The sequence below is a fragment of the Saccopteryx bilineata genome, chromosome 6, assembly GCF_036850765.1.
Source record: "Saccopteryx bilineata isolate mSacBil1 chromosome 6, mSacBil1_pri_phased_curated, whole genome shotgun sequence".
Classification (NCBI taxonomy): Eukaryota; Metazoa; Chordata; class Mammalia; order Chiroptera; family Emballonuridae; genus Saccopteryx; species Saccopteryx bilineata.
In genome coordinates, this window is record NC_089495.1 from 196,185,641 (window position 1) to 196,213,407 (window position 27,767).

Below are 27,767 nucleotides of genomic sequence, written 5' to 3' on the forward strand. Positions count from 1 at the left end.
CTTAAGGGAATAGCTAGGGACCGGAGCTGGGCAGAAAGGCGCCCCCGATGAGCACAGATGTGAAAGAAGAGTTGTATTCATTAAGGCATGGGCTGGGAAGAGAGTTCCTGGCTGGAGGAGCTGCTTATGCGAAAGAGCCATTGCCCTGTGCATGAAACCAGATGCCGAGAGCTCCGTGCGCTGAGCGTGCGGGGTTTGTGCAGTGCCACTTACCCGATGAGAGCAAAGACTTTGGACAGTTTCGATTTGAATTTCTGTTCGTTAGCATCTTAACATGTACAGAGTGGTAGGAGTTTGGGGATCTTGAAACACACACACACACACACACACACACACACAAATCTTGCTGCCGTTACACAAGTATTGTCATTGCAAAGTTAAAAAGTGGAAGAGGATTCAAAATTCTCTTCTGGGGATACTATGTTTTAGTGCAAAATGGGGTGAATACAGTCTTCAGTGAGGGATAAAAATGGAAACGATGTATTTCCACCATAGAGAGAGTAGGCTGTGCCACTTGAGTGCTGGGACAGGTCTCTGGATCCTTCTGCTGCCACCAAGTTCAGTTCTTGACTGTGCCTTATACCAGCTGGGTGACCCTGGGCAAGTTGCTTAATCTCTCTGGGCAAACGTTTCTTATCTATAAAGACAGGTTAATAATTTCTAAGTGCTGACTTACTTTGAGGATTGTAGATAATACACGTAACACTCAGTATGTGCTCAGTAAACATAAGCATAGCATGATCAATTCAATATCATAGTTTTTCTTCATTTTTATTTTCTAACCTTGTGAAAATTGTGTGATCTTACAGTCTTAGAACAGATAGAACCATTGTGCATTTCACAATCCATAGCAGACTGTGTACTTTTGACAGTACTAGCATGTTTCAGATAATTATATCTCTTGCTTTTTGCTGTAGGAAGTCAGGGGAATTCTGGCCCCTCCTTAATGTTCCATATTTCTCAGTTAACAGACACTATTAAGCTAGAAATCAAATCAGAGTGTTTTAGAGTTCTCAGTGCATGTCAAAGGGTAAGAACAGCTCTTCCTGACCCAGCTCGGTCTCCACTGTCAGTGTCAGTGCCGTTGGTATGTTTCCCATGGTCTCCGGCTTCATTCCCTATAATCCCTGGGGCAGGGAAGCTGCCCTGGAAAAGTGGAAGGGAGAGAGTGGGACTGAGTTAAGAGAAAAGGCAACGAAAACCACAGCACACACTGATGTTAAGAAAGTTCCTCTCTCATCCACAAACCAAAAAGCTGATAAGATCGCTCAAAAGTAGGTGACGAACCACAGGTTTGTGCAAAAGAAACCACTTTCCACTGAAATAAAGCAGCATGACCCATCCTACAAGTGCATGGTGTTCTGAATTCATGAGGTGACGTGCTCATGTTCTGTCCAGAATTATCTTGAAAAATGACTAATCTTGAATAGTATATGGGGTTCCATGGGTCGCTGGGAAGCTCTGGTCACCAAGCCTGCACTAGCATCCAGCCCTGTCCAAGGCCTGGGTTCCCCATGGCCTTAGACATGCCAAACATAGAGGGGCAGGTGAGGTGGAGCACAGCGTGAACTTGGCAGCCAGGCTCAGACCATGAGCATCCAGTTGAATGTTTCCACTTCAACACCCCATTTCCCACCACCTAGCTTATTCTGATCAATCCCTGACTTGGTTCTCATTAGAGATTTGGACAGCCATTCTGTTGCACCTCATAAAGTGAGAGGCAGACAAGCACAAAGGTTCCATGTGAGAGCCCTGGAGTTGGCTTATGTGGCTCTAAGTCCCAGCTCTGACCCTTATTAGCTAGGTGACCTTCAGGCAAGGAACAACTTCTCTGACCCTGTTTTCTCACTGGTAAAAAGGGGACAGTGATAGTTCCTACTTTAGGGCTGTTTGGATAAAAAGTGATAGTAGACTTGAAAGAGTCTAGCACAGAAACTGGTACAGCTAGGCTGGGGTTCTGAAGCTGGTTTTGGCCAATTAAGCCCAAAAGGAGGGTGTTAACAGGATCAGAAGCTCTCAAAATCATTCAAGAGCTAGAGGAAGAGACTCAGGGCTTCCCAGGAATGACGGGAATGACAGCTCAGCACTGATATGAAGACGCTGCTGCCACTGCCGCCGCCACTGAGTCTCAGCTACTACAGTTTATACTGCTGCCACTTCGACACCAGGAACTTGGTTTTGTGGGTGCCCTCACCACAGCCACCACATGAAAGAGAGCTCCCCGGCCCTTCTTTGAGTCACAGTCTGGCACAGGTGCATCCCTGGGTCACATGCCTGGCCCTGGCTGGCTACAGGGGAGGCTGGAAAAGTCACTAGATTTTCAGCTACTGTAAGTGGAGGAATTTATGGCCCCTCTTCCATAGGCAATTCCCTGAATATAGGAACGGGTTCCAATGCCAGGCAGACAAACCTGATTACAAATGTCTAGTACTTCCCACAACAACGGAAGATGCCATCAGCATAGCGTAATAAGAGGATACTGGGTGATGCCCTATATATATAGGCTGATCGCCTCTCTGTCATTTTACAATTCGAGATCAAAATCTAAAGGCCAAGAAGCTCACTGGTTGCCTACCCAATGTTTTGCCCCTCCTCCCTTAGTGTCAGAATGCCTATGTTATTAGGGGTAATGCTGTGCCAGCTAGTAAGTCACACATCCCAGCCTCCATTCCAGGTGGGCACGGGTGGTTAATGAGCAGAAGTCATTGGGTTGGGCTTCTGGGAAACTCTGTACAAGTGTCCTTTTGCTTTTCCCTCCTTTCCTCCCTTTTTTCCCCCCTGCCCAGAACACAAGAGCAGTGGCTAGAGCTCCAGTTACCACCTTATGGTAATGTAGCCACTGAATTGAAGCCATTTGCCAAGGATGGCAGAGCAACATACAGAAAGCCCCTGAGTAGCTGATGACCCGTTGTACCAGCCCTGGACCACCAAACACGATTCTTTATGTGCTTGGGAAAACCAATCTTAGTTAAGCCCTCGTCACTTGGAGTCTCTGTTCCAGCAGCTGAAGGCCATTCCTTACAGACACCCGCCGTCTTCAGAGGTTTCACGGACACTTCTCTTCTAGGAATCCAGGACCGCATCATCCTCGGGCACATAGGAAAATCCCAGGAACGCGCTCGAGGTCCCAGAGCTGCTGGCCATGGTGTCAGGAGTGCAGCCAATGGACTTTGACACGGCTTCCTGGGTGAACTCTGGGTCAAAGTGTTTCAAGTCAGCAGGTCCTGCCTGTGATATAAGCCGATGATGAGAAGGGAGCACTGGGGTCAGGGCTGCCAAAGAAACCCACCAGCCCTGAGAGGGACGTTAGCTTCCCACTCTGAGTGCCTTCTGGATACCCTTACTTAACTGTCACTTACTCATGCATTTACATCGCTTATTTTATTCCACAAGGTCCAATAACCACATATCAATTCCTCTAACCCCCTGCCCCCTCCCTGCCTGCTCTACAATAGCCCTAAGACTAGTCTAGTCAATGTGTACTTATAGAATGCCTACCAGGCACTGTCCATGGCCCTGGGAATACAGGAGGACAAAACAGAGTGGGCCCCTGTTTTCATGGAGCTTATATTATACAGGGGGTAGGAGGACTGATAATAAGCATGTACACAGATAGATAATTTTGGGTGTTGATGTTGATAGATCTTATAAAAAAACATCAAATAGGGTCATATGGTAGAGATTGCTTCAGCTATTCTGCAGGAAGACCTATGAGGGAGGTGCTATAAAGATGGTCACAAATTCTCCGTTCCCATCCAGAAGTGGAGTCTCTTTCTCCATCCGTTTAATATGGGTTAATGCTTAACAAATGTGCAAAGTAAAAAACAACACATGTGCTACAGAGGGTAAGATGAGAATTCTCCAGCAGATTCTACTGGTCAGAAGTAGATTGTACCCCCTGACACACAGCGAGGGCAGGATGAGTCAAGAACCTAGAAACATGCACATTCTTTGACCTGGTCATTCCCCATCTGGAATCCGTACAAGGAAATAATCAGAGCTTTAGGCAAACAAAGACACTTAAAGGTGTTCATTTGTATATTATGATAAATAAAATATGGTAATACCGTAAAGTTCACCATAAGGAGCACGGTTGGATAAATTATGTCACCAACATAGGGTTGAAATAGTATGAGCTACTTAAAATGATCCTAATCAAATTTTATGTGACTTGGGAAAATAATAACATACTTTTTAGAAAAAAAATGGAGGTGAGGTGGGAGAAGATCTATATACATAAAATATGGCCTGACCTGTGGTGGCGCAGTGGATAAAGCGTCGACCTGGAAATACTGAGGTCGCTGGTTCAAAACCCTGGACTTGCCTGGTCAAGGCACATATGGGAGTTGATGCTTTCAGCTCCTCCCCCTTCTCTCTCTCTGTCTCTCCTCTCTCTCTCTCTCTCTCTCTCTTTCTCTGTCTCTCCCTCTCCTCACTAAAATGAATAAATTAAAATAAATAAATAAATAAATAAAATGTGACCTATGTTTGGGGTGGTAAACACAATACAATGTACAGATGATGTATTATAGAATGGTACACCTGAAACCTATGTAATTTTATTAACCAGTGTCACTCCAATAAATTCAATAAAAATTTTAAAAATAAAGAAATAAAATATGACATATAAAAAACACGTAGAAAAACAACTGGAAGGAGAGCCCTGGCCGGTTGGCTCAGTGATAGAGCGTCGGCCTAGCGTGCGGAGGACCCGGGTTCGATTCCCGGCCAGGGCACATAGGAGAAGCGCCCATTTGCTTCTCCACCCCTCCGCCGCGCCTTCCTCTCTGTCTCTCTCTTCCCCTCCCTCAGCCAAGGCTCCATTGGAGCAAAAGATGGCCCGGGCGCTGGGGATGGCTCTGTGGCCTCTGCCCCAGGCGCTAGAGTGGCTCTGGTCGCAATATGGCGACACCCAGGAGGGTCGCAACATGGCGACGCCCAGGATGGGCAGAGCATCGCCCCCTGGTGGGCAGAGCGTCGCCCCCTGGTGGGCGTGCCGGGTGGATCCCGGTCGGGCTCATGCGGGAGTCTGTCTGACTGTCTCTCCCTGTTTCCAGCTTCAGAAAAAAAATGAAAAAAAAAAAAAAAAAAGAAAAACAACTGGAAGGAAACATGCCAGTTATGGTTTCTTTTGGGTAGTGAGATAATAATTTTCTCCTTGCTACATTAAACTTCTGTGTTTTACATACTTCCTACAATGAATACATGCCATTTTTATTATCAGGGAAAAAACTAACCGTAGGGAAAAAAATGCCTTCACAGGGCGTGGCTCCGTCTGGGTGTGCTATGTGACACAGAGCACTTTAAAAACTGCAAAGGGCTGTGCATTGAGAGTTATTGGTGCTAAAAAGAAGGGAGCGGACGATGGCTCATCACACAGTGCTGCACTGGCGGTCTGGACTGCTGGGTTCTGGACCAGTTCTGCCTCTGACTCACCGCGTGGCCTTGGACAAATCATGGAGCCTCTTGGACCCCTGGCTTCTCCGTCTGTAGAGAGTTGGCCCGGATACCCTCCCAACACCCACCAGCCCTGCCAACCCAGGATCTGCAACGCGGTGACCTCTTACCACGTTTGGGTTGAAGGGTGGAGTCAGCCTCTTGTGGTACAAGTCATCCCAGTTTATGGGACTGAAGAATACGTGGTTCTTTATCTCAAGCTGCGGGAAGAACGTGCTGATCAGAAGCAGCCTTCACTATTCGGTGCTCCCACCCCAACCCCGCCTGACCCCGAGCTCCAACTCTACTGGCAACCAGCTGTCCAGTCCTAAACACTTAGTGAGAAAGTAACTTGCACCTCCGGCTGGCCTCCTGGGACGATGGAGCATTCTGCAGCCGTCTTCTCCTCTTTGCCATCGTCAGGAACCCAAACCCTCTTCCCTGATGACATCTGTTTATTCCACAGGTATTGACTGAACACCTACTTTGTGCCAGCACCATGGTAGGCTTTGGAGCTATATCACTGAACAAGACAGCAAACCCTACCTTTGGGGTTCCTGGAGGGTCTTGGGGGTCCTGTCTCATGCTGCCTAGTGCATTCTGACTCTTCCAGAATGCAACCCAGAGAGACAGACAGGGGAGCTCACGATGGAAGGTTAGGAAGGAAAGCCCCAAGAAGAGCTTCAGAGTCCCAGACCCTAGGACTCGGCCCCAGGCGTGTCTCAGCACTGCTTTCCTACTCCAGACCGAGGTCAGCATCGACTTCCTCATGTCCCACCCAGCAGGACCTCTGTCCATCTGTGTTTCTCCAAGGACAATTCTTCTATATCACAATACCACTTTCTGGGCTTGTTAAAGCCAGATCCAAAATATTGCAGATACCCAATGACTGCTAACACTGATTGTCTTTAAATTAAGGAACTAGGTAGCTGGAGGGACTTTTTTCTGAATATTCTTTGAATTTTGATCTATGTGAAAGTATATCTTATTATTGAAATCCTACAAATTTTTTAAGATATAAATTTCCACCTGGAAGGCATGGACCAGCCTTCATGAAAGCCCCATTCCTTAAGTGGGCCAGGGATAGGTAGGCAAATGCCCTAAATATTGTTACACTTCATAGTATCTAATACGTAGGGCTGTTGGTAAAACACTTAAAAAGCACTCACTATGTGCCAGGCACTGGCCTCAGTGCTTTGCATATCTTAATCCATTTGATCTTTGTAGCAGCTTCGAGCTCAGAGCTGTTACTACAGACGGGAAAACAGTTCACAGAGAGACATTAAGTGTAAGGGGTGGAGGAGGGGTCTGAATGCAGGCAGCCTGTGTCCTAGGCCAGGCATCTCAACCATGATGCTCAAAGAGAAAATAGACTTCTAGGGAAGAGAGTACTGTGAGCTTCCTGTCATTAACCCAAGTGATTTTTTGTTGAGTAGAGAATGTAAGATTGTCTTTTTAATGCTACTTAAATAAAAACATATATAATAAACTTGTTAAGGGAGAGGACTGTGAATTATTCCTCTCTCTATCCTGAGTGCCCAGCCGGGGAACTGGCGAAGAGAAAGTACTCAGATATTTGTGAAAAGCCAGTCCAGTCCACTCTGCACAGAAGCTAGAGGAATTTCTTTCTTTCTTTTTTTTTTTTTTTTTTACAGAGAGAGTCAGAGAGAGGGATAGACAGGGACAGACAGACAGGAACAGAGAGATGAGAAGCATCAATCATTAATTTTTTGTTGCAAACTGCAACACCTTAGTTGTTCATTGATTGCTTTCTCTCTTTTTTTGTATTTTTCCGAAGTTGGAAACGGGGAGACAGTCAGACAGACTCCCGCATGCGCCCGACCGGGATCCATTTGACACGTCTACCAGGGGGCGATGCTCTGCCCATCTGGGGTGTCGCTCTGTTGCAACCAGAGCCATTTTAGTGCCTGAGGCAGAGGCCACGGAGCCATCCCCAGTGCCTGGGCCATCTTTGCTCCAATGGAGCCTTGGCTGAGGGAGGGGAAGAGAGAGACAGAGAGGAAGGAGAGGGGGAGGGGTGGAGAAGCAGATGGGCGCTTCTCCTGTGTGCCCTGGCCGGGAATCCCTAGGACTTCTGCACGCCAGGCCGACGCTCTACCACTGAGCCAACTGGCCAGGGCTGATTGCTTTCTCATATGTGCCTTGACCACGGGCCTTCAGCAGACCGAGTAACCCCTTGCTCGAGCCAGCGACCTTGGGTCCAAGCTGGTGAGCTTTTTTGCTCAAACCAGATGAGCCCGCGCTCAAGCTGGCGACCTCGGGGTCTCAAACCTGGGTCCTCGGCATCCCAGTCCAATGCTCTATCCACTGCGCCACTGTCTGGTCAGGCAGAGGAATTTCTTAAATTGGATTTTACTGCACCCCTGCTCAAAATACCCTAAAGCGTATCACTCTCTTCCTCATTCCTACCACAGGACTTTTGCACATGCTGCCCTGTGTCTGGGTTGCCTCCTCCCAGCTCTGCAGGAGGGGTTCTTTCACATACTTCAAGTCTCAGCTTAATTGTCACCTCCTCAGAGAAGACCTCCCTGACCATGCCAGTGGGAATTCACCACCTCTCAATACTGTCTATCTCAGCTCATTGTCCACTTATTTCCTGATACTTGTCACACTCTGTAAAAATTATATATGATGTTTGTTAGTTGTCTGCCCTCCCTCCAATAAAACTTAATAAGGAGAGAGACCAAGTCTATTGAATTCCTAGCACCTAACTCAACATCTGGCACAGAGTAGGTGCTCAGTAAATATGGGTTGACTATAAGAACTAGACTGAAGGAAGTAATCAGGCAACAGCAGCTGTGAATTTCCAAATGAACGAATGAGCAGTGCTCAGTTTCACAGGACAGCTGGATGCGTGTCACTGTGCTTCTGAGCTGCCTCTGCAGGAAGGGGCCAGTCCTCCTCTGGCAAGTCACCTACAAAGTCTGATTTGGAGCCCAGCCGCTGCCTCTTGTCCTTGTGGAGAAGGGCTTGCAGGATGTCACAGGCGGCCACCGTCCGGCCTCCCGGGATCTGCAGTGGCTCGTGCAGAATTTTTTCATACATCTGGGATATGTCTCGGCTGTAGAAGGGTGGCTGGGGAGAGAGGGAGAGAGCTGGAGGGTCATCCATGTTCAAGTGGACACGGGTCTCAGAGAGACTTGGGGCGGAGCTGGGTCACTGGAGGGATCCAGCCAGACCCGTGTCTCATACAATGGCTCACATGGCTGACTGGAGAGGAACAAGGACTCTGGGCTCCCAGCACAGTGGAGACCTGTGGACCTCCTAGGAGCATCCTCTCTCCCACCTCTAACTCTGGCTTGTGTACCAACTTTGTACTTTGCCAAGTCCCCACCCTCCCCTTCATCTTTCCATCCCAGCCTCACAACCATCCTTGGAGACAGGTAGCAATGTTTCAGACGAGAAGACGAGGCTCAGCGACATTAAAGCCGGTGGAATGGCTAGGAGGAGAGCCGGGCCCCAAACCGTATCCAGAGCCCGTCTTTCCTGATACTCTGCCCCCCAGCTCCTCTCTGCTCTGCCAGCTTGTCCTTCCCCAGACTCTCAGAGCCTGTTCCTTCGCACCCACCGAGCTCGGAGGGTGAGGCCGCCCCAGGGTGCAGCCTGGCCTGGGGAGAGCCTCCACGGGCCTCCACCTAAGCGGGCAGCCTACGATCGGGTCCAGGGCTGAGTCCACAGCCGGCCAGCGCTGCAACCTTTCTGGGCCTCAGTTTCCCTGTCAGCAAATTAGGAACAACTCCATTTCTTGCAGCCACCCTCCAAAGGCTATTTCGAGGCACCAAAGGAGTAACATGGGAGAGAGCGTATTACAAAGTACTGAACAGACATGAGTAAATATATATATCTCCTTACGTTCACTGTGGTATCATCTTTTCTAGCTCAGAGTGACGAGATGCAGGAGCCTGAGCAGGTGATGCCAGGGAGAGCCCCGCCCCCTCTCTCCCAGAGCCAGGTGTCCCTTGCCGAGAGCTGCACCCTACTCACCAGGCCGTGCAACATCTCATAGAGAACGGCCCCCAAACACCACCAGTCCACCGCCCGATCGTAAGGCTCTGTACGAAGCACTTCAGGAGCCAAGTACTGTTGAGGGGAAACACACTTATCTGAAAGACCCTCAGCCTCAGTCTCCCCATTTGAAAACAAGGCACTTAGAGAAAAAAATCATGGAAGAGATGACATATTGGGGCCACATGTCTCCTACACGAGTCAGGGAGCCATATCCCCTGCTCTTTGCTCCTGGTGATGTCCCAGGAAGGGATGGCTGGGCTGTCAGGCTTTGGGAGGCCGGCCAGACACCCTGCCAGATGCAATGGCTCCTGCCCAGAGAGGTCATCTGTCCATTAGCTACCCTAAAACCAAACCGAGGAGGCCCAGCTGAGATCTGAAACCCAATTATCTAGAACAGGGAGAAAAACAAAGCAGCTAAAGTCCTGCCCCTGGCCAGGTTGGGAGGAGCGTCAGCCCACAACCCCACCCAGATGTCTGTCCAAGCAACTAGTGACCCCTTCCATCCCGGGTCCAAGGGTCATGACTGGTGGAAGGACAGTGCGTGGAAACCTTGGCAGGACAGACAGGTGTGTGAGTTACTGCTGAGACCCACAAACGTCAAGCCTCCAGGCTCGTGGTGGCTAGAAGAGGGCAGAAGAACAGTGTTTCTTGCAAGCCCTGCTCTTAATGGTCAGGCTCAGCTCTTCTGTTGCACACAGACTTGACCCTGTAGGAAGGACAGTGTGGTCCAGTACAGCAGCCACTGGCCCCATGTGGCCCCCAAACACTTAAAATGTGCTGGTCTGAGCTGAGATGGCTCATCAGTGTAAAATGCACCCTGATTTCAAAGATTTATAATACAGTAATAATAAAAAAAGAGCCTGACCAGGTAGTGGCGCAGTGGATAGAGTGCCAAAATGGGACACAGAGGATCCAGGTTAGAAACCTCGAGGCCACTGGCTTGAGCCCAAAGGTCTCTGGCTTGAACAAGGGGTCACTTGCTCTTCTGTAGCCCCCCATCAAGACACATATGAGCCTGAGTAGTCGGTGGCGCAGTGGATTGAGCATTGGACTGGGATGCGGAAGGACCCAGGTTTGAGACCCCGGGGTTGCCAGCTTGAACGCTGGCTCATCTAGCTTTAGCAAAAAGCTCACTGGCATGGACCCAAGGTCACTGGCTCGAGCGGGGGTTACTCAGTCTGCTGAAGGCCCCACGATCATGGCACATATGAGAAAGCAATCAATGAACTATGGTGTCACAAGGAAAAACTGGTGATTGATGCTTCTCATCTCTCTCCGTTCCTGTCTGTCTGTCCCTGTCTATCCCTTTCTCTGACTCTCTCTCTGTCCCTGTAAAAAAAAAAAAATGTAAAAAAAAAAAAAAGACACATATGAGCCCTGGCCGGTTGGCTCAGTGGTAGAGCATCGGCCGGGCGTGCGAAAGTGCCGGTTCAATTCCTGGCCAGGGCACACAGGAGAAGCGCCCATCTGCTTCTCCACCCCTCCCCCTCTCCTTCCTCTCTGTCTCTCTCTTCCCCTCCCTCAGCCAAGGCTTCATTGGAGCAAAGATGGCCCGGGCGCTGGGGATGGCTCCATGGCCTCTGACTCAGGCGCTAGACTGGCTCTGGTCGCAACAGAGCTTCACCCCGGATGGGCAGAGCATCACCCCCTGGTGGGCGTGCTGGGTGGATCCCGGTCGGGCGCATGAGGGAGTCTGTCTGACTGCCTCCCTGTTTCCAGCTTCAGAAAAATACAACAACAAAAAAAAAAGTTAAAAAAAAAAAAAGACACATATGAGAAAACAATCAATGAACAACTAAGGAGCCACAATGAAGAATTTATGCTTCTCATCTCTCTCCCTTTCTGTCTGTCTGTCCTTAGCTGTCCCTCTCTCTGTCTCTGTCAAAAAAAAAAGAATGGCTCAACAACTTTATTTTGATTGTATGTTAAAATGACACTATTTTGTACATATTGTCCTAACTAGAATATATTATTAAAATTAATTTCACAAGTTTCTTTTTACTTTTTAAGCACAGCTGCTGAAAACCTTTAATTGCCTATGTGGTCTGCATTTCTCTATTTCTGTTGGACATCACTTTGGTGGAGTCACCAGCAGCTGGCCGGGTCCCAGCAGCCCCCAGAGCTGATGCCCTCACTACACAGGTGAGGAAACATGGCTGAGTGCCCAGGCAGCCCGAGGGAAGTGCTTGGGCGGAAGGGGTAAACCCCTGAGGTGTAACCTGTCGCCTCTGATCAGGAGCTGTGGCCTCAGCCTCTCACGGCCTGCCTCCTCTTGGGAGGGTTAGCTCACCTCGGGGGTGCCGCAGAATGTGGACGTGGTCTCCTCGGGTTCCATCCCTTCCTTGCAGAGGCCAAAATCAGTCAGGACCACGTGTCCCTGCAGAGGCGGGTGGTCTAAGATAAAGGGGTGGCAGGCCTAACCCCAGAGCCCAGAGGCCACACCTGAGGGCGGCAGCTGTGGGTCTGGTGTCCCTGCACAGGCTGAGGCTTTACTCAGGGGCCCGGGGCTTTTGGACTGGGAGCAGCACGGGGGAACAAGTTGGGGAGATGGCCTTCAACCGTCTTCCCTGCTCATCACAGACTCGGTCCGTGTCCTACGACATTGGCAGCTCCAGAATGGGCTCGCTAGAGGGGCCTGGTGGCAGCAGCCCCTTTCACAGAGGGCTGAGGACCCTGAGAGCAGCCGCGCCTTGTGGGCAGGTGGTTAGAGCGAGTGGAGACTGCTGGGCTCTGCTGAATCTCCCTGTTAGGAACTGTCCTGCCCATCCCCCCCATGCCAGGACATTGCTCTCACCCACCGCTATGCCCCTCCCAAAGGGCGATCCCCTCCCAATGACTAACATGCAGGGCACAAATGCCCCGCCTACTCGCCTCAATTTGGAACAGTTCTAAAAGAGCCACTCCAGCTCAGGCCCTCCCCAGCCTATAAGGTCAACGGAGGTCGCACTTGCAACCTCAATGCAGATGAGCCTCCTCCTCTGCCCAGTCCTGCCTTCATCTCAGGGTCTGTTTCCAGGGACCCCAGGCTAATACAAAGAGGGATTACACGATCCCTGAGCCTCCACCTGGCTCCACCCCTGCCCTCTGTAAACCTCCTGTACACACACATGTTCCTATACACATGGTCTGGTGTGCACGTGATGCACACATACATGCATGTACACAGGTGTGGGCACATGTTCACACTCACATTTGAACGCATCCCTACACAATGCATGGACACCCATGCACACACACTGTGGGTACACAGCACACACGTGCCACTACACACACACACACACACAAACCTGGGAGTCCAGCAGAATGTTCTCTGGTTTCAGGTCCCTGCAGGACACGAGAGAAAAGCACGCTGTGATGGCTCAGCCACTTAGTGGGGACAGTTGAGGACCTAGGGTCCTGGAGGAGGACTGCTCATGGAGGCTCACAGAGATGTCCGGGGGAGCCCAGGAAGGATGGGCACTTGAGCCTAGAAAGGAGGAGCCCCCGCCCACTGGGGGCATTCTCCTCAAAGGACCAGGTTCCTCGGGATTCCATCAGGATGTAGGGGCCCACACAAGGCCTGGCTGTTGGGGCAGAGGGCCGGGCCTGGCTCCGGGCCACAGGCAGGCCTCACCTGTAGATGATGTTGAGGGAGTGCAGGTAGCCGATGGCACTGGCCACCTCGGCGGTGTAGAACCGGGCCCGGGGCTCCAGGAACCTGCGTTCCCGCTGCAGGTGGAAGAAGAGCTGGAGGGGGAGGTCGCCTGTGAGAGGGTTTCCTGGGGTTCCAGCTCCCGGGGGGGGGGGGAGGAGCTGGCCAAGGCACCCCCTCTCTGAGCTGCAGTGTACGCAGACAACCAAGGGCATACTGGCCCCCAGCCTGTACAGAGGTCGGGGGTGTCCAAAGCGTCAGCAGGAGAGAGTCATTAGCATGGTTTGAGGACCTACTGTGTTCCAAGCTTTAACCCGGAAGCTTTCACAGCTCCTGTCTCATTTAACCCTCAGGACCACCTTCAAGGCATCAAAGATATGCTGGTCTCTTAGAGGAAATGGGAGGGGTCAGAGCTGTCAAATGACTTGCCAAGGTCAGGTAGCTTGCAACGGGCCGGCCGAGCTGGGGTTTGAAAGTGCTGGTTCAAAGATACGTTTTCCTCCAACCCAGGTGAAAAGGTTACAACCGCTGAGTCAAACTCAGCCCAGGTGAGAACAGCCCATGGGCCAATTGCTTTCTGTTTTGCTGGCTCGAAAGGCCTTTCCCCTCTACCAGGGGACTTAGGGATGCAGGACAGAGCTCTCCTCTCGGCATCAAGCCAAAAGGCATGAGGTCACAGAGCTTAAATCTGGGTCGACTGAGGGGCCCCACTGAGTTTTGCCCAGAAAGCCAGAGTGAAGTCCAGGAGGAGCTCAGCTTCCAGCTTCTCGGTCACCAGGGGGCCTCAGGTCTCCATTGGCCACAGTCACAGGTCACCCCCACCAGCAGCCTCTTGTGTAGAACGGGGGCATTCCAAATCTTGACCACAGGGCTCCTCTGACATCGACCTGTCTGTCCCAGGCCAGTCTGGGTCAGCCTGGGTAGCTTTGCAGGAGGGAGTTCTGCGGACCCACATTCCAGTCCTGGCTCTGCCAGGTACGGGCTGGGGGCCCTGAGCCAGGGCGTCAGCTCCTGAGCCTGGGCTTCCTCTGCTACAAAGTGGGTGTGTTGCATGGGTGCCGCGAGGTCGTTCCGGAACCTGGTACACCGGGCACGCGGGATGGGCAGCTCCCTGCCGCCCCACCCACCTCTCCTCCGTTGACGTAGTCGAGCACGAAGTAGAGCTTCTCGGGGGTCTGGAAGGAGTAGTGCAGTCCCACGAGGAAGGGGTGCCGCACGTTCTTCAGAAGCACGTTGCGCTCTGCCATGATGTGGCTCTGCTGTGGGGTCACACAGACGGGGGATATGTCACAGCCCACCGGGCCCCACGGGCAGGGGCCGCCCTGCCCAGGACCTTCCCGTGCCCCTCCTCAGACACCCTCTCTGGCTCCGTATTGCCAGGCCCAGCTCCTTGTCTAGAACTCAGGATTCTGTGTGGTCAGCCTCATCCCCAGCCAGGCCACATGGGTGCAGCTCCAGCCCCCAGATCAGAAACCCCTGCCCCACCCCCCAGCTGGGATGATAAGCAAAGCATATATGATTACTGACTTAACGAGGCCACATTCCTGCCTTTGTACATGTTGTTTCCCCTGTGTGAGCACCCTCGTTTCAGACTATTGAACCCTACCTTCAAGGTCTGCTGCCAGGCCACCTCCCTCAGGAAGACCTCCCTGATCCACCCTCATGATGCCCTTGTTAATGTTCATTTCCTCTCCTGAGTCCTCTGATTGGACATTCAACCCTCTCTCAGGGCCTGCTCTCCCCGCTAAAGGGGTTGGAGTTAAAGACTCAAGTCAGTTAAAGCATCTGGAACTTCAGGATGGCTGTGGCTTGGAGGACCTTGCAGAGTAGGAAGTGTGACCCCAGATTACACAGATGGGGAGGCGGGCATCTAGACAGGGCGGAGGACTTGTCCACCGTGTGGGCCTCAGTTTCCCAGGGGAAGGCACAGAGCTGGGACTGGCCCCTCCTCCAGGCCTGTGCGTGAAGCGGCTCTGGCCTGCCTTCCTGAAGAAGGGTCAGCATGCTGGACATCACCTGGCCCCCTGCTGTGACACCCTCTGCACCCATGGACCCCTCACAGCTGGGACCCATCTTGGGAAGCCACCTTAGCCTGGGGGTTGAGGAGGAAGAAAGGAAGTTCTTGGCATGACATGTGGTGGCGCAGTGGATAAAGTGTCAACCTGGAAATGCTGAGGTTGCTGGTTCAAAACCCTGGGCTTGCCTGCTCAAGGCACATATGGGAGTTGATGCTTCCTGCTCCTCCCCCCTTCTCTCTCTCTCTCTCTCTCTCCCTCCCTCCCTCCCTCCCTCTCTATAATGAATAAATAAAATCTTTAAAAAAAAAAAGGAAGTTCTTATGCCTGAGTTCTGGTACCTCTTTCTTCTTTAAGATAGATTTTTTCTGTAGCACTTTCACGGCGTAGAACATCCCGTCAGACTTGCGCTTGGCCAGCAGGACCTGAGCGGAAGCAGAAACACAGGGCCCCACAGGTGACCACTCCTCTGATGGCCGCCTTGACTCTGCAGGCTGTGAGCTCACGCTTTGCACATGCGAGTGACAGGCGGGGGTGGAGGAGGCTGGAGGAGGAGCGAGCCAGGCCTCCCGCTCGCACCATGCCACTCACCTTCCCGTAGTTCCCTTTGCCAATGACTTTGAGGAAGTCGAAGTCGGTGGGCCGGGCACTGGGGGGAGAGGAAGAACATGAGTCAGCGTTTGCAAGCTTGCGAATCCTGGTCCTGAGATCAAACCCAGTCTTCTTTTTCACTCTGAAGGTGGGGGGATACAGGCCTATAGCCAAGCCTCCTCCCCACTGAAGAATGCCACGCTCTTCCAGCCAAGAGGCGGCTGACGAGACCGGCCCCTGCACCTGGGGAATCCCACGATCCAGTAAACAACAGATAAGGTGGGGAGAAAACCAGACGCAACTGAGTAGAAGGTGAGGAATCTGGCTGCAAAGCCCGAGAAGGGCCTGAAGGGTGGGGAGCTGGGAACAGTGCAGACTTGGGGGTGTCAGGCCCAGGGCTCTTCTCCGCATGGGCGGAGGCTAGGGAATTAGTGGGAGGCAAAGCTGGGGGGTGGTTCTGGCCCAGATGGCAGAGGGTCTTGAAGGTCGACCAGGGAACTTGGACTTTATTCCCAAGGCTGGGGGAGCCAGGTATGAGAGGACCGGGAATGGAAGTTGCTGGAGAGACCAGAACTCACTTTGGGTTGGCTGAAGGCCCCAGGTTGATAGTTCCATTGGCCCTTGAGGCCTAGAGATGTTTACAGAAAGAGGTGATTAAGGTGAAAGGTCCCTACTTCCTGGCCCTCTCCCTTTTCCCTGGCCCAGGCCCTGACCCATTCTCTGACATCTCTACTAGGCTGCTTGCTTCCTACCTTCCCTCCCTGCCCCCTCTCCCCCTCCTTCCCTCCCTCCCTCCCTCCCTCCCTCCCTCCCTCCCTTCCTCCCTTCTACCCCTCTGCCCACCCACCCCCACCCACCATCTCATCTGCTTCTCACAACAGCCTTGGGAGGCTGCTGGCTTTCGTGCTGATTGTGCAGGTGAGGAAACTGGGGCCCAGAGAAGGCTGAGGACTCACAGCAGCTCCAGGGCATTATTAGAACCCAGGGGTCCTCAGGGCTGATCCCATGATTTTCCCACCCCATGTACTCCTTGAAGCCTTTCACAAGGCTCTTCTCTATTTGCCCCGGAAATGGCCCATTTCTGTGAGCTCAGAGTGACCCCTGCTGGCCCCCCAGTCCTGTCTGTGATAGCCCACCTGCCTGGCAGGTGCTTCCATAGAGTTCCTGAGCCATGTAAGGAAGTGAGCCCCCTGGTGGTGGGTAGGGGAACCAAGACCCACTCACCTGTGTACTGGGGGACCCGGTCGGGCTAGGAGTCGAGTCCATCCTATAACAGTGGTACAGTGGGTGCTGGGGGCACCAGGAGGAGCAGGCAGGAGAGCTAGGGCTTCAGGAACCCACCCTCCCTGCCCTCCCCAACCCTCCCCAGCCCCATCGTGCACCTGCCACAGCCCAAGCTTCTCCCCCTGAAGCCAGCACCCCTGCATGGGACAAGAAATGACACCCACTGGACCCAGCTTTTCCAATCAGACAGCTCAGGAGGGAGGGAGAGAGGATGATCGGGGGTGGCCCCTCCCAGGCTGAGTCTTCTTCAAGGGCTGGGGACAGCCAGGGCAGCAAGATCCTCGTGAGGCCGGGCAGCTCCCGAAGTCCAGGATGGCCAGGCCTGGAAGGAGCCTAGCAGAGCATAAAGCCTGCATCCTTCCCCCCATTTCACAGGTGAGGAGCCCGAGGCCTAGAAAGGGGCTTGCCAGGACAACGTGGCGAGTGAGGGGCAGGCGGGGCCCCCCAGGCTCTGACACAGGCCTGGTGCCACCCTGCATCCCTGCAGACAGCCCCGCACAGGCTCTGTGCCGTCTGTCTGCCACAAGGACGTCTGCCTAGTGCCCCTGAAGGGCACCTGCCCTGGGGGCCGTGGGCTGATGCCATGAAGAGACCCCAGACTGGCCAGTGTCTAGCTGAGACTAAACAGATCAGCTGGTCTGTGCAGCCATTCATGTCTTTCCTGCCCCCACCCTGCAGGCTGGAGGAGTCTGGCATATCTAGGCCCTGGCTTAGGATGTCCAGGGCCCCAGGCTCCAGCCCTGCTTGGAAGGTCAAGGCCAAAAGCTGATACCTCACCTCACATCCCGGTTGCTTGCGGGAGCTGCTGGGTACTGTGCACCCCAAGACCACAGCCTTGGTCCTTTGTGAGGCAGGCTGCAGCCCGGCCTCTCTGGGTAGACACTGCACATCATTACAAGGGGACACTGGCAAGCAACACCCCTTGGCCCCCTTGGGAGCCAAAACAGTGACCACAGGGGAAGGGAGAGGGTCCTCCGGCTCTGCGGAGTCCCGAAACAGCAAGCTGCAGAACTGCCCGATAGGGAGTGCAGCCTGGTGTGCGCGGCCTGGGCCCGCGGTGCTGCCACCCGCTCTCCTGTGCTGACCCTGTGGCCCCCTGCCAGGCCCTGGCCTCCCCGGCCCCACGTACCTGCACCAGCCCGAGGAGGGGGGGGGTGGGAGAAACAGCAGTGGGAGCTGGAGGATGGGCAGTGGACAGAGAGCCTCTTTCTGTTCTCCCAACAAGGGCTGGAGTGTCTGTGCCTGGCGCCGGCCCGATCCCAGCTCGGAGCTCCCAGCAGCATCCAGGGGGCTGTTGATGTCACGCAGGCCCCAGCAGAGCTTAAGATGGGAAGGGAGACACCTCTGTTCCCTCGGGACATCGCCTCCCCCAGGGGTGGGCAACAGCTGCAAGAGGGCCCTGGAGACTCCGGGCTTGTCAGAGTGCGTGCGAGTGGGTCTGGGTGTGAGAGCAGGTGTTTCCTGTGCAGATGTGTTTCAGCCTGTCTGTCTGTCTGTCTGTCTGTCTGGTATACCTGTGTGTCCCTATATGTCAAGGTATTTGTGTCTGCATGTGAGTCCCTGTAGATGACTGCCTGTGTTCTGTTGGTAGTGTGTGTCATGGTGACTGTGTCTGTATAATATTCCTGTGTGTCCGTCTGTGCATCTGGGACTATGTGTTCTCAGTGTGTATGTGTGTGTGCTTCAGGGGGTTTCTGCATAATGTATTGCTATGTCCGGGTGTATGGTTATGTGTGTTAGTGTGCTTGTGTGTATGCATGTGAGTCTGCATGTAGTTATCTACCTGTGTGAGTCTGCATGTAGGTATCTACATGTGAGTCTGCGTGTGGATGTCTACATGTGTGAGTGTGCAGATGAGTGTGAATGTCTATGGATACGTGTGTGGGACAGTGTAACCTCAGGTGTGTGTGTGTGTGTGTGTGTATATATATATATATATATATATATGTCATCGCTGGGTGTTTATATTCATGTTGGTGCATATTGGAACATTGGGGGGGGGTGTTGTCTGTAGGAAGACACGTTCCCTGGGGCCTATCCAGGCCTGATGGAAACCATCTGGGACTGAAGATGAGGTCCCAGGACCTCAACCATGGCAGCTGCGAGCCCTTCACCTCCTGAGAATCTGCAGATGTTCGAGAGAAACCTGGAGCCCAGGTGTCTGGCTCAGTCCAGCTGGCCTTGGCCTTTGACTGCCGAGCACTTGGCTGTTTGGGCCTTTCCCTGCTGGCCTCTCCAGGGCTCTGGCCTGCTGACCCCAGGACAGGGCCAGTTGGCCCACAGCTCCCCGGCTATGTAAGAGGAGGGAACATGGTCCCAGCGGGCACTTGGCTCAGGAAGCGCTTGCCGCCTGGTGTGATAATTAGATATTCACAGGGGCCCTCCTCTGCCCCGGAGCTCAGCAGGGGTGTTCTGAGAAATGCAGTTTACAAGGCCTGACACAGCCCCTGTTCTTCTGGAACTTTCTGAGTGGCTACCACGTGCCACATCCAGACCTCTGCAATTCACCACAGTGGAGAGATCAACGGGGCTTGGGCCAAGGGGGTTGGTCGGGGGGGACTTGAGCCTAGTGGCCTTGGGGATTCTCTGTGGGCTCTGGTGTGTCAGCCATTGAAACCCAAGCGAACAATATCAGAGCCTACCATCTTCCAACCAAACAGAAATGTTGAACCAATACACAGATGGGCGAGATGTGTGTTGACAAAACACATACCCAAAACAAGGACATTTCTTTTCAATAACAACACCCTGACTGCCCTTCATTCAGCAGCACTGTTGAGAACAGGAAAACAATAGCGGTGATTATCATAACCTAAATGTGCCACCATGAGGCACCTCGGAACATCGCCCGCCGGCTGTAGCAGCTCTCTCTCTCTCGACCTTACATCCCCATCCAGATACTGTCCGTTTCTCTGTCCCCCAAGCTCAGCTCCCTGAAAGAGTGGTCTAGACTGTCTCCATGCCTTTTCTTTCCTCTCTTGAACCCATTACACACAGGCTTTCATCCCAAACGGCACCAAAACAGTGACTTCCATGTACCAGAACCAGAGATGAATTCTTCATCTCATCTTAGCATCTTGGAAGGATGGGACATGCCCATGTCTCCCACATGACTTCAGGAGCCTCTGGGTCTCTCCAACCCAAGCATACCTCTCTGGTTTGGATTCCTCCTCAATGCTAACTGCTTCCTTGACACTTGACCAGTTAGACATCCGGGGGCCTCTCAGCCTTGACGCGTCTAAACCGAGTCTCCACTACATTCCGTCCACTCTTCCCGGCCGCTTCCTCCTGCTCCGTAACAGCACTGCCGCCTTCCCAGAAGTTCAGGCCAGCAACCTGGATTATCCTAGAAAGCTGGCACCCTCACCCCGCCTCCATGCCTCTGAGAAATCCCACTAGGCTCTAGCTGCCAGATGCATCCAGAGACCCACTGCTGGACCGCCCTGCCTGAGCAACTAGCACCGCTTGCATGGGTTACTGCGATGGCTGCCCCAGGGGTTCTGCTTCTATCATTACCCAATATCATCTTTCCCCATGAAAAGCCAGAGTGACTCTTTAAACATGTAAATCAGATCATGTGATATTGTTGCCCAAACTCCCGTGACTTCCCATCATTTGGAGGATCAAAATCCGAAGTCTTGACTAAGGTCTACGAGATTCCACCTGGCCTGGCGCCTGCCTCCACCTCCACCTCATCTCCACTGCTCTCCTCTCACGGAGCTCCAGCCTCTCTGGCTTCCTGGCTGCCCCGCCCCCAAACACACAGTGGCCTCCGGCCTCCTGCCTCTTGCGCCGACGTTTCCTCTGCCTACGATGCTCGTCCCCCAGCCATCGGCACACACGGCTGCCTCCCACTGACATCATAGAGGTCTCTGCCCACAGGTGACCTCTCAGACAGGCCTTTTCTGATTGCTGGTGACTGGCTGTCCTAGTTTGTCAGGGATTTCCAGGTTTGTCAGGATGTGGGACGTTTGGCGCTAAAACCAGTACAGTCCTGAGCAGGCCAGGACGGCCATTCATTCTCTCCCAAGCCAGTCCTGCTTTACATTTTACTCTGTAACACTCATCACTATTTGTCACCTTCTCATGCGACACTTTACTTTCTGCCTGGAAGGAGAACATCAGTTCCACGAGGGCCACCTCTGATTTCCCAACAACTAGAACGGGGCCTGAAAGACAGCCAGGGTGCTGTACATGTTGGACTAATGAATCAAGGAGTAAATGGATAAGATAAATTACAGGACACACACATAAATTGGAAAGTTACCCAGCAACAAACAAAACCAATATACGAGCCTATGTAAGTTGAAGCAGGCACACGTATGTGCTACAGTGTCAAGTGAAACAAAACAACAATAAAAACAGCTCTCAAAATGCCAGGAGTCCCAGAAAGCCGAGACAAAGCATGCACACAGACATTAGTGTACAGGAGAAGGTCTGGAGGAACCATGACCCAAGGTGATAGTGGCTTAGGTTATTTTCCCTTTTAAATCTCTGTACCTCTGTGTAAAGCTTCTAAGTCCTGGTGGGAACTCTGACGTGCCCCTTGCCCACCATCACCTTCCCGTCACCCTGACTGTGACCCCCACACCTGAGCAGCTCTCTGCTCCTAAGGCTTCTTGCCCCCTTCTCTGCACCTGCTTCTGTTGTTGCAGCTGCGTTCCCTCTACTGTGACTGACTCATTTACACCCCTGCCCGCCCAGGCCACGCCAATGACCCATCAGTGACAGTGCGACCCAAGTGCCAGCTTGATGATTTTGTTCCCACAATGCCTTGGGTTAGGAAGCTATCATCTTCCCTGTTTGAAGGAGGAGGGCGCTGAGGCTTGGAGAAGTGAAGTGACTTGGTCAAAGCCACATAACGCGTAAATGACATAACTGAGACGGGAATCCAGGCAGTCTGACGCCAAAGCCTGGAATGTCAGGAACGAGTTAGGAATTTAGGAAAGGAAGGCATGAGGTGAGTGGGAAGGAAGTGAGGATGTAGACTGGTGAGTTAGGAAGGAAGACAGTTGGGTAGCTGAAAGGGAGAGGCAAAGGAAAGAGGGATCGGGGGAAAGAAGTTGGGAAAAAAGAAAATCAGGAAAGAAGGAAGCAAGAAAGGGAGAGAGAGAAGAGTTAGGAAGAAAAAATGGGAAGTAGAAAGAAGGGTGTTAGGAAGGAAAGGAAGTAAGGAGGCAGTTAGGAAGGAAGTTAGCTAGGTAACCAGTTAGTCAATCTGGCGGACCATCAGGCTGGCGGGCTGGTGCTGTGCTCACAGCTGAGCCTCTCACCTGAAACTCTGGGTCCCAGCTCAGGTCCTGGGGAGCAGCCTCAAATACCGCTCTGACCTCCTGGCTCTCTGCATGGTCCCCTCAGTCCTGAACTGCCGGAACAACCTTCCCAGTCAGGAGCAACCTGTCACTCACTCACTCACTCAGACTCCCAAACCGGCTCAAGTTCAACCGCCTGGCCCTACCAGCTGACAGCTGACTGCAGGGCCTTCCAGTTACTAATTAACCACCGGATCTGAATCACGATGCTGGCTGCACCCAGTGGCTCCTCAAAGGCCCTGCTCTGGGGACCCTCTGAACTTTTAAAAGCTACTGCACAAATTAGGCGACCTTGGGCAAGTGACTTCAGCTTCCTGAGCCTCAGGGGAATTGGTGATATGCTGTGTGTCCTGACTCACAGGGAGGGTCTCTGAAGTCCCTCTCAAGACTGTCACATGTCTTTTGTCTGAACTCTCACCCTCGCCCTCCCAAGTTCAGCTCAATTGCTAACTCTCCCACATAGCCTTCCCTGATTTCATCAGCTGAATCCGTTTCTCTTTCTCTTAGAGCCTGGAGAACTGACCACCCAATGGGCTTGTCACACACAGCTTCCTGTCTGCTGGTCCCTTACAGCAGTGGTCCTCAACCCCCGGGGCTGCGGACCGGTACTGGTCCGTGGACCATTTTGGTACACAGGTCCGCAGAGAAAGAATAAATAACTTACATTATTTCCGTTTTATTTATATTTAAGTCTGAACAATATATATATATATATATTTTTTTGTATTTTTCTGAAGCTGGAAACAGGGAGAGACAGTCAGACAGACTCCCGCATGCGCCCGACCGGGATCCACCCGGCACGCCCACCATGGGGCGATGCTCTGCCCACCAGGGGACGATGCTCTGCCCCTCCGGGGCGTCGCTCTGCCGCGACCAGAGCCACTCTAGCGCCTGGGGCAGAGGCCAAGGAGCCATCCCCAGCGCCCGGGCCATCCTTGCTCCAATGGAGCCTCGGCTGCGGGAGGGGAAGAGAGAGAGAGAGGAAGGGGGGGGGTGGAGAAGCAAATGGGTGCTTCTCCTATGTGCCCTGGCCGGGAATCGAACCCGGGTCCCCCGCACGCCAGGCCGACGCTCTACCGCCGAGCCAACCGGCCAGGGTCTGTTTTATTTTTTTAAAAATGACCAGATTCCCTCTGTTACATCCGTCTAAGACTCACTTTTGATGCTTGTCTCGGTCACGTGATACATTTACCCATCCCACCCTAAAGCCCAGTCCGTGAAAATATTTTCTGACATTACACTGGTCTGTGGCCCAAAAAAGGTTGGGGACCACTGCCTTACAGGACCACCAGCCTCTGTGATTAGCCCTTTTGTGGACACCTCCAGGGAGGGGCTGCTCATGCCGGACACCTCCCACGCTCTCTCGTGTTGAGCCAAAGCCTGTCGTCCAGAACTCTCCTGTGCTGGCACCATCCGGGCACCTTCCTGGGAGAACCATAGTTGGCAGAGGCCATGCCACACTCGGCCTTTCAGAGACCTGAGACCCAGGGACCAGGGCTCAGCCTCCCCAGCTCTCACAAAGGGAAGAGTTTCCCCGGTTGAGCTGAAGGTGCCCAGGCTGAGGGTTCTAACTCAGGGGAGGGACAGGATCGGGCCTGCTGGACAGGTAAGAAAACCTCCATCCAGCCAGAGACCCCTCCTCAGCAGGCAACCCCATCTGACCGCCTCGCTGCTTTCTCTGATTACGTTTTTCATTAAAACGGCAACTTCCCAGTCATTCTAGTGCTTTAAAACCTGCCTGCTCAAATGTGCCCTGAAGGGGCCCTGTATGCTCCACTCCCCCCTCCACACACCCATCAGCACGTGACGGGTGGCAGCTGGCCCAAGCGCACCAAGCAAATCAGGGCCGAGCCCCGGGGCCTGCCCCTTTCTGGAGCTGTCCTGTTTCAGCTCCACCAAGCCCCTCCTCCCCTGCATTCCCAAAGCCAGGTTTTTTTGTTGTTTTTTTGATTTTGTATTTTTCTGAAGTTGGAAATGGGAAGGCAGTCAGACTCCCGCATGCACCCGACAGGGATCCACCCGGCATGCCCACCAGGGGAGGATGCTCTGCCCATCTGGGGCATTGCTCTGTTGCAACCAGAGCCATTCTAGCGACTGAGGCAGAGGCCATAGAGCCATCCTCAGCGCCCGGGCCAACTTTGCTCCAATGGAGCCTTGGCTGTGGGAGGGGAAGAGAGAGGCAGAGAGGAAGGAGAGGGGGAGGGGTGGAGAAGCAGATGGGCGCCTCTCCTGTGTGCCCTGGCCAGGAATCAAACCCGGGACTCCTGCACACCAGGCCGATGCTCTACCACTGAGCCAACCAGCCAGGGCTAGGGGTTGATTTTTATATATGGTGTAAGGTAGGCATTGAACATCATTTAACTGTGTGTGTGTGGACATCCAGTTGTCCCAGCACCATTTCTTTTTTCTTTCTTTCTTTTTTTTTTTTACAGGAACAGAGAGAGAGTCAGAGAGAGGAATAGATAGGGACAGACAGACAAGAACGGAGAGAGATGAGAAGCATCAATCATTAGTTTTTTGTTGCGACACCTTAGTTGTCCATTGATTGCTTTCTCATATGTGCCTTGACGGGGGGGTACAGCAGACCGAGTAACCCCCTGTTCGAGCCAGTGACCTTGGGTCCAAGCTGGTGAGCTTTGCTCAAACCAGATGAGCCCATGCTCAAGCTGGCGACCTCAGGGTCTCAAACCTGGGTCATCCGCAACCCAGTCCAATGCTCTACCCACTGCGCCACCGCCTGGTCAGGTCCAGCACCATTTCTTGAAGAAAATGTCTTTCCCCATTGAATGGACTTGACCCTGTTCTCTAAAATCAACTGTTCATAGACATATGGGTTTATTTCTGAACTCTCAATTCTATTCAATTGGTCTTTAGGTCTGTCCATATGCTAGTATCACACTCTTTTGATTATCTTTACAAAATGTTTTGAAATCAACAAGGCTGAGTCCCCCAACTTTGTTCAAGATTATTTTGGTTTTAAGGTTCCCTTGTAATTCCCTATGAATAGGAGGATCAGCTTTTCTATTTCTACAGGAAAAGGGCCATTGGAATTTTGGTAGGGTTTGCATAGAATCTGTAGATCACTTTGGTATTGACATCTTCACAGTATGAAGTCTTTCTACCCATGAGCATGCGTGTGTCTCCATTTACTTAGCTCTTCTTTCTTTTCAGCGATGTTTTATAGCTTTTAGTGTGTGTCTTTCATCTCCTTGTTTAATTGGCTTCCTAGGTATTTTATTTTTTTAGATGCTATTGTACGTGGAATTCTTTTCTTTATTTCATTTTTGGATTTGCAGGTATAGAGAAATATAAGTGATTTTTGTGTTGATCTAATATCCTACAACTGCTTATTTACTAGTTCTATTAGCTTTCTTGCAGATTCTTTACATATAGGATCATGTCATGTATCAATAGAGTTTTTACTTCTTTCAAATGTAGGCATCTAGGCCCTGGCTGGTTGGCTCAGTGATAGAGCGTCGGCCTGGCGTGCATGAGTCCTGGGTTCGATTCCCAGCCAGGGCACACAGAAGTGCCCATCTGCTTCTCCACCCCTCCCCCTCTCCTTCCTCTCTGCCTCTCTCTTCCCCTCCCGCAGCCAAGGCTCCATTGGAGCAAAGTTGGCCCGGGTGCTGAGGATGGCTCTGTGGCCTCTGCCTCAGGCGCTAAAATGGCTCTGGTTGCAGCAGAGTGATGCCCCAGATGGGCAGAGCATCGCCCCCTGGTGGGCATGCCGGGTGGATCCCGGTCGGGCGCATGCGGGAGTCTGTCTGACTGCCTCCCTGTTCCCAGCTTCAGAAAAATACAAAACAAAACAAAACAAAAAAGCAAATGTGGGCATCTTTTATTTATTTTTCTTACCTACCTGCTCTGGGTAGAACTTCCAGGCCAGCACTGAGCAGCAGAGGTAAATAGGCTTCCTTGTCTTGTTCCTGATCTTGGGTGGAAAGCTTTCAGCCTCTACCACTTAGTATGATGTTAGCTCTGGGTTTTTTTGTAGACGCCTTGTTTCTAGTTTTCTGTGTTTTTATTGTGAAACAGTGTTGATTTGGTTAAATGACTTTTCTGCATCAATTGAGATGATTTTGTGAGGTTTTTTCTTTCCTGTCATTCTAGCAACGTGGTGTATTATATAGATTGATTTTCTTATGGTGAACTATCCTGTATTCCTTGGATCTTCCTCTTTATTCTTTTTAGAGGAGACAGAGAGAGAGACAGACAGACAGACAGAGAAGGGGGGAGGAGCAGGAAACATCAACTCCCATATGTGCCTTGACCAGGTAAGCCTAGGGATTTGAACCGGCGACCTCAGTGTTCCAGGTCGACGCTTTATCCACTGCGCCACCACAGGTCAGGCTCTTCCTCTTTCTTTAGTCTCTCATTTTGATGGAGTACATCTTCCAATGGCCTTCTGAGGAAGGGTGCAGAGGAGGGAAAAGCTTGAAACTTGGCAATTTTCTGGGTAATAGTCTCAACTTTATCTTTCAATCTTGTGTTCAATTATTTTAGTTCTGCAATCACATTTTAAATTTCCAAAAGTCCTTTCTTGTCTCTCAATGTTTCTTTTCCTCTTATAGCAGCCATGGCTGGTTGAAGATTTAGCTTCTGATGAGTGGAAAAGTCAGCTCTTCCACTGTGATAGTTAGGAAAGAAGGAAGGATGGATGTAGGTGGAAGGAGACTGGTGGATGAGGTGGCAGAGGTGGGGTGTTCCTTCTGATGACTTCCATTTTCTCTATGACGTAGACAGTGAGGGCATCTGTTGAGATGACAGGGACGATAACGAGGTAGGAGGTTTCAGGAGCATAAAAAGGGAAGTCAAAGCTAACCCCCTCGAAACCCAGGTGCTTCCTGGGCAGCTCTGAGGGTTCACACTGAAGCCAGAAAGTATCCGTCAACCATGGCAACCAATCTGCTTAGCCAGATAAGTTCCTGGTCAGGATGTGGAGATAATGGGCTCTTGGACAGCCCCATGGATAGTGTTCTTCTAGCCAAGTGGTCTGGAAGCACAGCAGGGCAAAGGAATTAAGGATATTGACAAGAGCGGGGTTGAAGTGATTGGTCATGGTTTTTCTGCTACTTTCCCATTTGCTCACAAGGTCTCTGAAAACCTTAACTGTTCAGCTTGACACCCCTATCTGCAAGTTTCATGTTATTTTAAAAATGGGAGGCTTCATTGAGTTTTCTACCTTCCCTGAAAGGGAAGGCCCAGACTCTCAAGGGCCAGGCCTTTTCACAATGTTCTCTGAGGGTTCCCATTGTTTATATTTCTCCATGTAGACGGTACCCATTTATCTATTCTTTGTTTCTTACCTTTAAAATAGAGTAAAAATCAGGTTCCATCTGCCCCTCACAGCAGAGAGAATGCTTTATTCTCTTCGGTGACCATACTACTGATACTCACTTTGTGTTTTCCGGATATTTTACCATGAAAACAGAATGAACTCCGACTGCATACCATTCAGTTGTTCAA

At 51.9% G+C, this 27,767-nt stretch overlaps 1 protein-coding gene across 3 annotated transcripts; it reads right to left on the reverse strand.

Moving 5' to 3' along the window:
- Window positions 1–335: 335 nt before the first annotated feature.
- SGK2 (serum/glucocorticoid regulated kinase 2) lies at window positions 336–21,300 on the reverse strand. 3 transcript variants are annotated; one of them, XM_066234682.1, is made up of 15 exons: window positions 20,137–21,294; window positions 18,116–18,277; window positions 16,927–16,969; window positions 16,281–16,330; window positions 15,703–15,760; window positions 15,453–15,536; window positions 14,224–14,355; window positions 13,079–13,191; window positions 12,753–12,789; window positions 11,756–11,842; window positions 9,442–9,537; window positions 8,377–8,532; window positions 5,568–5,657; window positions 3,023–3,228; window positions 336–637 (listed from the first exon to the last, which is right to left on the reverse strand). In XM_066234682.1, exons 1-14 carry the CDS (start codon window positions 20,196–20,198, stop codon window positions 3,064–3,066), a joined length of 1,335 nt encoding a protein of 444 aa, XP_066090779.1. In that variant the 5' UTR covers window positions 20,199–21,294; the 3' UTR covers window positions 336–637; window positions 3,023–3,063. The 3 variants fall into 3 exon arrangements, with proteins under 3 accessions (XP_066090779.1, XP_066090780.1, XP_066090778.1); XM_066234683.1 differs by lacking the exon at window positions 336–637 and adding an exon at window positions 753–1,146 and having other exon boundaries at window positions 14,224–14,352; window positions 20,137–21,300; XM_066234681.1 differs by lacking the exon at window positions 336–637 and adding an exon at window positions 753–1,146 and having other exon boundaries at window positions 20,137–21,291.
- Between the last annotated feature and the right edge of the window lie 6,467 nt (window positions 21,301–27,767).

Coding starts and splice junctions, on each gene's coding strand:
- SGK2 (XM_066234682.1), bottom strand. CDS start 20,198: ATGTCTAACTGGTCAAGTGTCAAGGAAGCAGTTAGCATTGAGGAGGAA. Junction 15,537..15,702: donor GCAAAGGGAACTACGGGAAG/GTGAGTGGCATG, acceptor GCTTCCGCTCAG/GTCCTGCTGGCCAAGCGCAA. Junction 3,229..5,567: donor CACCCTTCAACCCAAACGTG/GTAAGAGGTCAC, acceptor CTTATATCACAG/GCAGGACCTGCTGACTTGAA.